At 41.4% G+C, this 14281-nt stretch overlaps 1 protein-coding gene across 1 annotated transcript in view; it reads left to right on the top strand.

The window, feature by feature from the left end:
* The window catches only part of LOC141287167 (transmembrane protein 132C), a 350138-nt gene that overhangs the window by 294329 nt on the left and 41528 nt on the right, over positions 1 to 14281 (top strand). Inside the window, exon 5 of the mRNA XM_073819302.1 lies at positions 10302 to 10445. Coding sequence (XP_073675403.1) covers positions 10302 to 10445 — 144 coding nt within the window. The remainder of the gene's footprint in view (positions 1 to 10301; positions 10446 to 14281) is intronic.

Genomic DNA, 14281 nt, shown 5'->3' with positions numbered 1-14281 from the left:
AGGCTCCGTCCTTACCCACCAGGCCCCTTAAAGTCACATCTGGCCTGATGGGTAAGGCATACACGGCAGCAGGTCAAGCAGGGTCTTGCCTTCACACCATGGGCATCCTGCAAGCCTACCAGGCTGACCTGCTGAAGGAGTTCAGCAGCGGCGAGGAAGTTAGCGTCACAGAGATGCAAAAAACTGCAGATCTCGCTCTCCGCGCCACCAAGGAGGCCGCCCGTGCTGTTGGGCGGTCTATGGCAGCCCTGGTGGCCGCGGAGAGGCATCTCTGGCTGACCCTGTCCGACGTAAAAGAGAAGGACAGGGTCACGCTTCTGGACGCCCCCCTGCAACCATCTGGCCTCTTTGGTGCTTCGGTTGATACCGTTGTGGCCAGGCACCAGGAGGCCCGCAAGCAGGCGGCGGCGTTCAGAACTTTCCTTCCTCGCCGCGTGTTCTCCTCTGAGGCTGCTGCACCATCTAAGAAGCAGCCTCAGCCGTGTACGAGCTCCCATAGAGAGGCACAAAAACAGAGCGTTGCCGCCCGTGCTCCCCCGGCCCAGCCTAGGGGACCCGGAAAGCAACGCTCTAAGTCGGGGGCTTCCAAGACGAAGAGGCCTGACCTGAGGGTCGTCCTCCAGTCGAGGAAGTCCTCGGCTAAGCGGCCCTGACGGTTGTGGTTCAGGGCCGTTGAGGGCAGCCCCTCTCGAGGGGGTTTGCACCGTACCTCCAGGTGCGGGTTTCAGACCCCTTCGTGGCCCTCAGGAGATGAGTCAGCTAACCCTGCCAGTGTTACAGGGCGCGGCTATCTCCCGCGAGCATCCTCTAGCTGGTCCGCCCGGAAACGTAGCGGCCCTGGAGAGTTCGCAACCCCCGCGGGGGTTTTCCGAGGAGCTAATTCCGGCGCTTCCTGCCAGTTCGCTGTTTCAGGACTCCGAGTTAGTTCCTCAAGTAAATCCAGACACCAGTCTCGAGAGGCTGGTACCCTTAGTGAACTTTCTGGTTCTTTAGCACAGGAAGTATCTCAGGTTCGCTTTCAGGGGCAAGGCTTACCAAGACAGAGTGCTTCCTTTCGGCCTAGCTCTCTCACCTCGCACTTTCACGAAGTGTGTGGATGCTGCGCTGGCTCCACTGTGACTCCAGGGCATCCGCATACTCAACTAACAGTTAGCGGTTCAGCATCGAGGTGCTGTTCTCGCTCACATGAAAGAGTTAGGGTTGAGACTCAACGCCAAGAAGAGTGTGCTTTCTCCACTACAGAGGACCACTTACTTAGGCGTAGTGTGGGATTCGATCTCCATGCAGGCACGCATGTCTCCTGCACGAGTCGATTCCATACTGACCGCAGTGAATGCGGTAAAGCTAGGCCAGTCACTCACTGTCAAACAGTTTCAAGTACTGTTAGGTCTTATGGCAGCCGCTTCCAACGTGATACCTTTTGGACTGCTGCACATGAGACCACTGCAGTGGTGGCTCAGGACCAGGGGGTTCTCCCCGAGGGGAAACCCACTCCGCAAGATCAAGGTCACGCGGCGTTGCCTACGTGCCTTGGCCATGTGGAGGAAACCCTGGTTCCTCTCTCAGGGACCGGTTCTGGGAGTGCCTGGTCGCCGCATCACGCTAGCGACCGACGCTTCCCTTACCGGTTGGGGGGCGGTCATGCGTGGCCGCTCAGCCCAAGGCCTATGGAGCGCCCACCATCTCTCGTGGCACATAAACCGCTTAGAGATGCTGGCAGTATCCCTGACCCTAAAGAGGTTTCTCACAGACCTAAGAAACAAACACGTGCTGGTCCGTACAGACAGCACTGCGGTGGTTTACTACATAAACCACCAAGGAGGACTCCGCTCACGCCCCTTGTACAAGCTGGCGTACCGGATACTCCTTTGGTCTCAAGAGAAATTCCTCTCCCTGAGAGCAGTCCATATTCCTGGACATCTGAATGTGGGAGCAGACGTCCTGTCAAGGCAGGGGCCGAGGCCCGGGGAATGGATGCTTCACCCAGAGGTGGTGAAGCAGATCTGGAGAGTGTTTGGCCAGGCTCAGGTGGACCTGTTTGCGACTCAGGAGACATCGCACTGTCCCCTCTGGTACTCTCTAGTTCATCCAGCTCCACTGGGGCTGGATGCCATGGCACAGACGTGGCCGAGGCTGCGTCTGTACGCCTTTCCCCCGATCGCTCTGCTCCCGGGAGTTCTGGAACGGGTCCGTCGGTTTCAAGTGCGGCTGCTACTAGTAGCCCCGTACTGGCCGGCACGAGTATGGTTCTCGGACCTGGTATCTCTCCTAGACGGCTCTCCGTGGGAGATTCCCGTCAGGAGGGACCTCCTGTCTCAGGCTGGGGGCGCAATATGCCACCCCCACCCAGAGAGGTGGAGGTTATGGGTGTGGCCCCTGAGGGGGCACAACTCATAGGAGCGGGTCTCTCAACCGAGGTTGTTGAGACCCTTCTCCAATCCAGAGCTCCCTCTACGAGGAAACTGTATGGCCTTAAGTGGAACTTATTCGCGAGATGGTGCCGCGAGCGCCACCTGGACCCAGTCAACTGCCCGGTCGGTACAGTTCTGGAGTTCCTACAGTCTCGCCTATCCGCAGGGCTAGCTCACTCCACTCTAAAGGTATACGTGGCGGCCATAAGTGCCTACCACGCCCCTTTAGGTGGCCTCTCAGTAGGTAGAGAGCCCTTGGTCATACGGTTCCTCCGCGGTGCGCTCAGGCTGAGGCCTCGAGTGACACCCAGGGTCCCCACGTGGGACCTCGCTGTGGTGCTAGAAGCTCTCTGCAAGCCTCCATTCGAGCCCTTAGAGGAGTCTACGGATCGCGCCCTCACTGTTAAGACGGCGCTCCTGTTAGCACTCACCTCCCTCAAGAGAGTAGGCGATCTGCAGGCCCTTTCAGTGGCCCCATCTCATTTAGAGTTTGCCCCAGGGATGGCCAAGGCCTTTCTATATCCCAGGGTCGGGTACGTCCCGAAGGTCCCCTCCCTAGCACCGCAGCCAGTAACGCTGCAGGCGTTCTATCCTCCTCCATACGTGGAGCCAGGTCACAGGAAGTTAAACTGCATGTGCCCAGTCAGAGCTTTAGACGCATACGTCCACAGAGCTGCCACGTGGCGTAAAACAGAGCAACTGTTTGTCTGTTACGGCCCCCCTAAGAGGGGGAGCCCAGCTTCAAAACCCACTATTAGTAGATGGATCATCGATGCCATAACTACTGCTTACGAGTCCTCTGATCTCCCCTCACCGTTGGGACTCAAGGCTCACTCTACTCGGGGCATGAGTGCCTCGAGAGCTCTGACGGCAGGTGTCCCAATACAAGACATCTGCAATGCTGCGGGTTGGTCCACGCCCCTAACATTCGTTAGGTATTACGAGCTCGACCTCAGAGCCGCTCCAGGCTCGGCTGTACTCTCGGCCTAGTGCGCTAGGCCTAGAGGGGCAGCCACCTCCCTAGCCAGGAGGAGACTTCTCAAGGCGCATTCTTTCTGCGGAAAGAAGAGAAGTCGTTTCGCCACTCATAAGAGATCTGCAAAACTTTACCCCTTTTGTCCGTGAAAGCTAGACAAAAGCCCTTTCAGTCCCTCTTGTCCTGGCAGAACCCCCAGACAAAGGACTAAGACCCCTCGTGAGCCCGAGGGCCGAGGGGTGCCTCTCGCACTGGCTGGCGAACCAGGCAGAGGTCACGGTTCTCGTGTGCCCGAGGGCCGAGAACTGTACAGCCCTCTTGTCCGCGGAATGCTAGACAATGGCTTAATTCTCCTCGTGTTCTGACGCAGGATGCTATCAGACCGAGTGTACTCCGGTCCCTCTGGTTTCTGGCTTTCCCCAGACCAAGGACTAAGACTCCTCGTCTGCCTTCACAGAAGGCCGAGGAGTGCCTCATGCACTGGCTGGCTACCAGGCAGAGGCACCTACTGTCTTCCCCGTGAGCCCGAGGGCCGGGGATTGCAGTGCCCTCTTGTCCGCGTAATGCTAGACAATGGCTTATTCCCTCGCGTCCTGGCGGAGCTCCAGGCCGAGCCTTGGATCCCTCTTGTTCTGGCTGAACCCCCAGACAAAGGATCACCCTCTCCTCGTGTGCCCGAGGGCCGAGGAGCCTTGAGGTCGAGCTCACCGTCCTCGTGGGTCTGCGGACCGAGGACTTCCCACACCATCTGTCCGCCGAGTGCTAGACAGTGGTCATTCGGTCCCTCTTGTTCTGGCTAACTCCCAGACAAAGGACTAAGACTCTGCGTGTGCCTGAGGGCCGTGGAGTACCTCTCGTTCTGGCTGGCGACCAGACAGAGGAAGACTACCATTCCTCGTGTGCCCGAGGGCCGAGGACTACAGGGCCTTCTTGTCCGCGTAATGCTAGACAAGGGCTCTCTCTTTTTCCACCCTGGTTGAGCAGACACTCGCAGGGCTCGGTAATTATGGGGGCGTTGGTAGTCTCGTTCCCCATAGCGTTCCTGACGCGGCTCGAGTTCCCGGAAGGGAACGTCTCGGGTTACGTATGTAACCTTAGTTCCCTGAGGGAACGAGACGCCGCGTCTCGGACCATAATTCCCGCACCCTGCGGCGCTCGCTTCATTCCTAAAGAGCTGCCGCCGGCTTCAAACGCACGTGCTTTATACTTCCTGGTCGGTGACGTCACCGCGCCTGTGACGTCACCCCCGTCATTTCATTGGTTGTTATACACAGTTCAGAGTGCGGCCCGCCAATGGCGTTCCCCATAGCGTTCCTGACGCGGCGTCTCGTTCCCTCAGGGAACTAAGGTTACATACGTAACCCGAGACGTTTTGTCATGAGATCAGGTAGTTTTTTTTTTAACCAGTCCTAGTAGCTATGTATGAAAACTGACATAAAATATTATTTGGATATAATTTAATTAGTTAATTTATTTTATTTTAATATATTTAATTATATGCAAACAGAAAGAGACCATGGAGTAATGTAAGATTTGAAATTGTTCTGATCAGAATCAAGTACTCTGGAAAGCCCATTTATGTTTCTACATGTTTAGCTAAACTAAAGAGGCCCAGACTTTTGAAAATATCCTCAATATTATAGTAAAACAAAGAAAATGAGGACATTTGAAGTGGTTCTCCCATGCTGTAATGCTCTTAAATCAGCCAAACCATGTTTTTCTTTAAATCTAATAATGTCTGAGTGTTGCATTTGGGAGTATCTTAGTATGAGCATCATTGTGTCTGTGAGAGGTCCTCACTGATGTAACTTAAAAGGTCTGTGTGTGCATCTAAACTTACTTAGCCTTACTTCGAGAACAGATTTGCCTGAAAAATGTCACCCGAAGTTAGCTAAATATAACAAAACCTCCTTTTGGGAAAAGTGGTTCATAAATAAACTAAATAATTCTTTATTTTAAAATGCAAAAAGTTTTCTTTCAGCAAAGGGATACGGAATGAGTTTTCCATTTGTGTCCACATATAAACGTTTATTTACTCCGGGCCAAATTCTGTCTCAAGTAAAATGCCTTCACAGATTTCACTCCTCTCTTTCACTGTCCTTAAATTATTCAGCACACAAAAACATCTCAAACATTTATAAGCCCATTCTTAGAGGGACACGCATGAGAAGTGTGACCTCTCCGTTTGGCATAAAGGGACTGGCTCAAACCAAGTCGAGATAATTGATCAAAGCATAAACACACCACAGTCTCTTCACACGCACAGACATGATCCAGGAATTAAACGGAAAAAGAGTCTTCCGGTAATAGCATTACAGAAATGACAGGGAATCAAGCCTGTAAAGAGCAGATCGGCTTAAAAAAGTATAATATGGAAAAAAAAAAAGCAGAGCTGTCAGGACAAATTCTATTTCCTTATTCTTTTCTTCCCTTTCCACATAGAAAAACTGAAAAAAGAGAACTATCAGAGACAGGATAGAGATCCAGAAAGTGCTGCTCGCGGTAATGGGAATAATAAGGCAGAGAGTTGGTGAGATGGCGGTAAGCTGAGCATGTCATTACGCATTCATTGAGATTAGGTTATGTCATCTCTCGCTCTTTTATAAAAGAGCGAAATAAAGAGCAAGAAATGAGGATAGAAAGACGGCGCTTACAGTGAATGAATACCGTCTGATTGCAGTAACCGCGCTGCTGCTGTTGGACATTGAGGGCAAGCAGATTGGTTAATTGAAAGTGATCTGCTAATGAGGTAAATTGACTACATTACCCACGTCTGCCTGTCTCTCAGGGATGGCACAATGGGGGCTGAGTTTCTCATGCTGACTGTAATGGTCTCAATTATGTGGTTGTCTGAAACAGTGTGCCTCCGTGGCTGAAAGGTTAAGGACTCGGGCTGTTTCTCTTCTAATGAACCCCCTCCCTGAACTGTCAAACAGCACTCCTCTGCCCCACCACCTCTTTCTGCTCTTTGACTTATTCTCTTCTGCTCCTTTTGTAAAGTCATTTTGCAGCCTCTCTCTCTCACTTCATGTCATCTTCTCTGGGGGATGTACCGTGGAAAGTAGGAAGGAAGGAAGGAGGAATGAAACAAAGTTTAAATGAAAAAAGGATAGAAGATGAATAAAAGAATGATGAATGAATGAACAAATGTAGGAAGGGTTGAAAAAAATATGGATGGTAAGAAATAAGGAAGGAAGATAGAAAAAAAGAATGAATGAATGAATTAAGGATAGATGAAAAAGGAAAAAGGAGTGAATAGGGGGATGATTGAATGAATGGAAAAAATTAAGGAAAACAGAGAAGGCAAGGAGGAAGAGAAGACAGAAATGAGTAAACAAATGAATAAGGAATGTAGGAGAGAAAGATTGAGTAAAGGAAATAAAGAATGACTGAATGGAGCAATTAGTGTGAAAGAAAGAAAGAAAGAAAGAAAGAAAGAAAGAAAGAAAGAAAGAAAGAAAGAAAGAAAGAAAGAAAGAAAGAAAGAAAGAAAGAAAGAAAGAAAGAAAGAAAGAAAGAAAAAGAATGATGCAAATAAGAATTGAACGAATAAATGAAGGATGGGTAAAATGAGTGAATTATGGAAAGAAGGAAAGGCTGAAACAATGAATAATGGATGAGGAAAAAAGAAAAGGAGTGAATAAAAGAGTGAATACCAAAAAGAAGAATATAGAAAAGGAGTGAAACAGTTACAATTAAAAAAGATAGAAGAAGAATAAAAGAATGATAGATGGATGAATGGACAAATGTTTGGATGTTTGTGGTGGATTGAAAAAGTAAAGGAGTGAATGAAAGAATAAATAATGAAAAGAAGAAGGAACAAAATAAAGTTAAAATAAAAAGGATAGAAGATGAATAAATGAATTGAAAAATTGTTAAAAAAATGAATAAAGGGTGGTAAGAAAGAAAGAAAGAATGTGAAAAAGGAAAACAAGCGAATAAGGGAATGATTGAATGAATGGAAAGAAGTAAGGCAGTAAGGATAAAAGAAGAGTAAAAGAATGATGATGAAGGAACAAAAGAAAGGGTTGAAAAAATGAAAGAAAGAAAGAAAGAAAGAAAGAAAGAAAGAAAGAAAGAAAGAAAGAAAGAAAGAAAGAAAATAAATTATGTAAATAAAAATAAAATGAATGAAGGATAAATAGAAAAAAATTGTGAATTATTGAATGAAGGAAAAGCTAAAACAATAAATGATGGGTGGATTGAAAAAGTAAAGGAGTGAATGAATGAATAAATAATGAAAAGATGAAGGAAGGGGAATGAAATAAAGTTAAAATAAAAAGGATAGAAGATGAATAAAAGACTGATGGATAAATTAACAAATGTATGATAGAAATGTAGGATAGAAAGAATGAGGAAAGGAAATAAAGGAAATAAAGAATGACTGAACGGAGGAATGAACAAAAAAAGATGTAAATAAGAATTAAACCAATGAATGAAGGATGGATAGGAAATAGAGGTGAATTATTGAATGAAGGAAAGGTTGAAAAATTGAATGATGGATGGATGAGAAAAAAAGTAATGGAGTGAATGAAATAATGAACAATGAAAAGAAGAAAAGGAGGAGGAATGGATGATGAAAAGGCAGATTAATGATGGAAGGAGAGAGGAGGATGAAGTCAAGAAAGAAGGACGGAATAGAAATTAATGAATCGTTGGATTGAATCAATGAATGAATGATGAGTGGATAAAGGACAGATGGTTGGATGGATAGAAAGAAGGAGTGAATAAATAATAAAAAAGAATGAGAAAAAGAGGGAGGAGGTATGAATGAGGCAAGCAAATAACAGATAAAATAAGGAAGGATGAAATAGAGAGGAGGGGGGAATAGAAATGAATGAATCAATGGATTGAAAAAAGGAGTATATGAATGAATGAAGATAGAGGAAATAATGAATGATGGAAAACAGGAAAGGAAGGTTTTTAAAAAATAAAAAAGGATAAAAAGATGGAAGACTGACTAAAATTAATAAATGAATGAGTGAATGTACACTAGAGAGTAAGAAGGAAGGGATGAATGAATAAAAGAGGAATGTACGAAAGACTGAAACAATGAATAAAGGACAGGTTGGGTGAATGAAAAGAAGAAATGAGAAAAGATGGATGGAATAGATGGAAAAAAGGAATGAGTGATTGAATGAGTGAATGAGTGAGTGAGTGAATGAATGAATGAATGAATGAAAGGTATGAGTGAGTGAGTGAGTGAGTGAGTGAGTGAGTGAGTGAGTGAGTGAGTGAGTGAGTGAGTGAGTGAGTGAATGTATGAATGAATTAATGAATAAATGGAGAAAAGGGAAAGAATGAATAAAGGATAAGAGGAAAAGAAGGGGGAAATGAATGATGGGAAGAAGAAAGGAACAAACAGACAAATGAACAAAATGAAAAAGGAAGGATAAAACGATGGAAGATTGTCTAAACTGAATGAGTAAATTTATGTAAACTAAAAAGGAAGGGACAAATAAATGAACAAAGGAATGTAGGATTGAAACAATGAATAAAGAACAGATGGTTGGATGGATGGAAAGTAGGAGTGAATAAATAATAAAAAGAAGGAATGAGAAAAGGAGGAGGGAAGAAGAGGTATGAATGATGGAATAAAAGAACAGATAAAAGAATAAATTATGAAATGAGGGATGAAATCGAGAAAGAAGGAGGGAATAGAAATGAATCAATGAATAAATGATGGGTGAATGGAAATGCAAAAAAAATGAGTAATTGAACGAATGAATGAATGGAAAAAAATTAGTGAATGAAGGAATAAATGTCAAGGATAACAGGAAAGGAAGTGGAAAATGAATGATGGAAAGAAAAAGGAAATTAATGAATGAATAAAGGACAGATGGTTTAGTGGATGGAACGAAGAAGTGAATAATAAAAAGAGGATGGAGGAGGTATGAATGATGGAAGCAAAGAACATAAAAGAACAAAATATGGAAGGAGGGATGCATCAAGAAAGAACGAGGGAATAAGACTTAATGAATCCCTGGATTGAACCAATGAATGAATGGGTGGATGGAAAAAGGAGTGAGTGAGTGAGTGAGTGAGTGAGTGAGTGAGTGAGTGAGTGAGTGAGTGAATGAGTGAATGAGTGAGTGAGTGAGTGAGTGAGTGAATGAATGAATGAATGAATGAATGAATGAATGAATGAATGAATGAATGGATGGCTGGATGGATGGATGGAAAAAAGGATAATAGGAAAGAAGGGGTGAAATGATTGATGGAAAGAAGGAAAGAAAAGACAAATTAACAAAATTAAAAAGTTAGGAAGGATAAAAATATAGGAGATTAACTGAAATGAATAAATGAATGAGTGAATAAATAGAAGGAAAGAAGAAAATAGGAATGAAGGAAAGACTGAAACAATAAATGAAGGACGGAGGGTTGGAAACATGGAAAGAAGGAGTGGATAAATAGAAGAAATGAGAAAAGGAAGAAGGAAGGAGGTATGAATGATGGAAGCAAAGAACAGACATAAGAATGAATTATAGAAGAAGGGATGAAATCAAGAAAGATGGAGGGAATAGGAATGTATGGGTAGGATTGAAACGATGAATAAATGATGGGTAGATGGAAAAAAGGGGAGTATGTGAAAGAACAAACAAATTAATGGAAAGAAGGAAAGAATTAATGGGTAAAGGAAGTTAAGGATTAAGGAAAGATTAACAGAGAATGAAATAAAAAAGGGGAATGTCTTAACCAATAAATGAACAATGTAGTATGGAAAAAATAGGAAAAAGAAAGAAGGAATGAACAAGTCAATTAATGACTGATTGATTGAACCAATGAAAAAAAAAGGACACACAGAATGAATAGAGGCATAGATGAAGAAAGGACGGACTGAATCAATCAAACAGTTCAAAAAAGAAATGAAGTCAGCAGGAACATTCAGAAGTTTCTTGTTTCTGTGCTCACAGGAAACGGAGATCCTGAACACTGCAGTGCTGAACGGGAAGACGGTGGCGGTGCCGGTAAAAGTGGTGACGGTGGGCACAGACGGGACGGTTACAGACGTGTCAGATGCTGTGCAGTGCCAGTCCACTGATGAAGACGTGGTTAAGGTCAGTCCTCCGCGTGATTGCTCTTGCCCTTGCCCTCTTCAATTACAATAATTCAATAAAATGAACAAAATGAGCTAAATCATGTTGTGTCATGTTGACTTTTAATCAATATGACAGGATTCAAATGAAGCTACAGTAAATTTCATTCATATCTAATGAAGTTTTCCCAATGATTAATGGAGGTGATAATTATTCATCATGTCGGGATACTTATTAGAAATGTAGAAATGCTTTAAAGAATCAGTCTGTACTTGAACGGATCTGTTTGAAATTAAAACTAAATTATAATGCATCTCAGTGACAGTCCTCAGTCATCCCTCAGTTGTTCTCTGACACTTGTTTGAAGTAGATTGATTTCTCTATTTCTACAGTATATCAGCACATTTCAGCAAGATGTGATGTCCCTTGTGAAAAAGAAAGGTTCAGAGGTAGCATAGTTTTAAAAAAAAGTACTTATTTTGAAATAAACAATATACAGTAAGTATGAATTGAATATGATTTAGGACACTTAAAGGAATAGTTCACCCAAAGTTGTTAATTTGCTGACAGTTTACTCATGTAGATGAGTTTGTTTCTTCCTCTGAAAATATTTAGAGAAATTTAGCATTATTTCTCTTGATCACCAATGGAAGCAGTGAATGGGTGCCGTCAGAATGAGAGTACAAACAGTTGATATAAACATCATAATAATCTACATGTAAACCCATCCCTTAACATCTTGTGAAGCAAAAAGCTGCCTGTTTGTAACAAAAAATGCATCAAGGTATTTTAACCTCAAACGGGTTCTTGTGGTTCAGACACTGATTTTTTTTTTTTTCACTGGAGAAAGCAATATTATGGATAGAGGACTCATATTTTAGCCGGCAACAGTTTGAAGTTAAAAGCATCTTGATGAATATGTTTCTTACAAACACGCAGCTTTTCACAAGATCACTTCACAAGATTGTTTGAATTATGTGATGTTTTTATCAGCTGTTTGGATTCGTATTCTGACGGCACCCATTCACTGTATAAGATCCATTGGTGAGCAAGTGATGTAATGCTAAATTTCTCTTCATCTGTTCAGACGAAGAAACAAACTTATCTACATTTTGGATGGCCTAAGGTGAGTAACATTTTAGCAAATTGGGTAAACTATTCTTCTAATTTTACATTATTTGCAGTTAAATGACAGTGTATCATAGTTCACATTTAAATGCAGTTAGCTTAACATTTGCTTAAGATGGACTTTTAATTACTTCTGTTGTCTTTGAAATGTGGTTTAAAAAGTGTACTGTTGAATATACTGACAAGCATTTATGGCAACTAAAATATACACAGATTTTCTGCTCATCAAGGCTGCATTTATTTAATTAAAATACAGAAAAAAAAACATTTATATTATGAAATATTATTGCAATTTAAAATAGTGGTTTTCTATTTTAATGTACCTTAAAACGGAATTTATTCCTGTAATGCAAAGCTAAATGAATCATTAGCATCATTACTTCCTTTCATCCAGTCACATGATCCTTCAGAAATCATTTTAATATTATGATTTATTATTAATGTTGGAAACAGTTGTGCTGCTTCCTGCTTCCTGAATTCCTTGATGAATAAAAAGTTTAAAAGACCAGCATTTATTTCAAATAGAAATCTTTCTAACAATGTACACTACCTGTTCAAAGTTTGGAGTCAATAATTTTTTTTCTTTTTTTGTTCAAAAGAAATGAATACCTTTATTCAGCAAGGATGTGCTAAAATGATAAAAAGTGATAGTAAAGCTTTATATTGTTAGAAAAGAGTTAAATAAATGCTGTTCTTTTTATCTTTTTTTATTCATCAAAAATCCTGAAAATAAATCAGCATATTAGAATGATTTCTTAATAAGGACCACATGACACTGAAGACTGAAGACCATTAGGTGGTGAAAATTCAATTTGCATCACAAAAATAAATTATATTTTAAAAATATATTAAGATAGAAAACTGTTATTTTAAATTGCAATATTTAATACAAAAAATTTATCAAATAAATAGAACTTTGATGAGCATAAGAGACCTCTTTAAAACTTTAAAAGTCTCTCTGATCACAAACTTTTAGCAGTCTACTTTAATGTCATTTCTACTCAAATGTGTGTGTCGTGTATTAAAATGTAACTTTAAATGTTATACTGAATAACACACTACAGTTAAACCAATACTCAGATACTTCACATGTGCTTTAGTATCAGTCAACACATCAAAATAAGTGTACTTGTCAAAACATTAAAGATTATTAATAAATTATTAAAAACTTATACTTTATGGTGAAATGTTTGACATTATTACATGGTGAACATTTTAAAAGTGTAGTTAGGCATGTCTCTCTCTTCACATTCAATTGGCTGTTTATTTTTGTGTAAGATTATCTGCAAGTACAGAATAAACTTTTACCATTTGAATTGCACATTCAATACAATTAAGCACACTTCTTAGTCACAAGGGGTTCACTGACCATTATGTTTTCTATAATTTTCTATAATTTTTGTCTTTTTGGGTTTCTTCCAAATGCCTCCAGCTGGATCTCAGTCACGTATGAGCTCAGATTCAATCATAGCGTATATAATTATGATATGTTTGATTATGCTTGAGACGAAATCTGCTGAAGCTTGTTTCTAAACAAGACTGGATTGTGCGATTTTTCTGCTAGAAATGATCATTTGTGTTTGACAGGCCTATTAAGTTAAGGTTGTTTAGTCATGAAATTCTCTAATTTGAAATGACCCAAAAGACCCAATCAGCTTCCACTGTGAGAGTGATTTAATGCCAGCGACATTCGTAAGAATGTTTTTAATTGCTAATTTCAGTGTATTTCTTCACAGTTAAAAACACAGCTGTGCTTCAGCTAAAACTCTCTCTGAAAAGCATTAAAGGCTTTGGTCATATGCAAATGATCAAAACGTTGTATATGTTTACACAGACTGCAGTAATCCAACATTCGGCCTAACATTTCATTCATATTCATAAGTAAAAGTTTCAGCTCATCCTAGTTAATACTGTAGCTGAAGATGTGCAAATGACTTCAGATATGCTGTGGAAATGGAATATGTGCAGTTATTATAAGGAGCTATTTCTACCTGATAGGATCCTTAAAATGACTTCTGTTGGTTTAATCTAATGTAGTCAGGCTGATTCACTCATTAAATAACCAGGTAATAAAACCAGGTAATTTAGATGTCACCACATGAAGCACATATTTAGCCTGAAGTCAGAGTGTCCCTCCACTTTAAAACTTAACTTTGAACTGTTAACTTTACCAAAGACGGGGGAGTGTTGGTAAAACCGGTCATTATTTAGTGACGCTTGAGGTACAGAAATTACATACTGCAGCTTCAAACTATCTCCTTTATGTGGCCTGACTAGAACAATGCAGGGCAATACAATTATCTATCACCTGCTCTGTAAAAATTCTGCAGTAAAAACTGTTAATTGGTTAGCTGTAAGCTACCATCTGTGTTGAAAAATAGTTAATGGTTTAACGGTGCAGTATATGTAATGTAAAACATGTAAAACACTGTCAAAATTATAGTTTTAGCAAATAAAAACATAACTTCTAGTAAAAAACACAGAAAAGCACATACGTCCTTGCTTCACACATTACAAATTATTATAGATTTTATATAAATAATTGTAGAATATTACATTTATAAATATTTTCTCTTATTTTGTTATTATTATCAGTAGAAATATTATATAATATTTCATGTTGTTTGATTAAAGGAGTAGTTCACTTTCAGAACAAAAATTTACAGATAATGTCTTCCTATCTTCAGTCGTAAAGAAATTATGTTTTTCGAGGAAAACATTTCAGGATT

This window comes from Garra rufa, chromosome 15, assembly GCF_049309525.1.
Source record: "Garra rufa chromosome 15, GarRuf1.0, whole genome shotgun sequence".
Taxonomy (NCBI): domain Eukaryota; kingdom Metazoa; phylum Chordata; class Actinopteri; order Cypriniformes; family Cyprinidae; genus Garra; species Garra rufa.
Note: the sequence above shows the minus strand (reverse complement) of the source record. Positions and strands in the feature narration are given on the sequence as shown.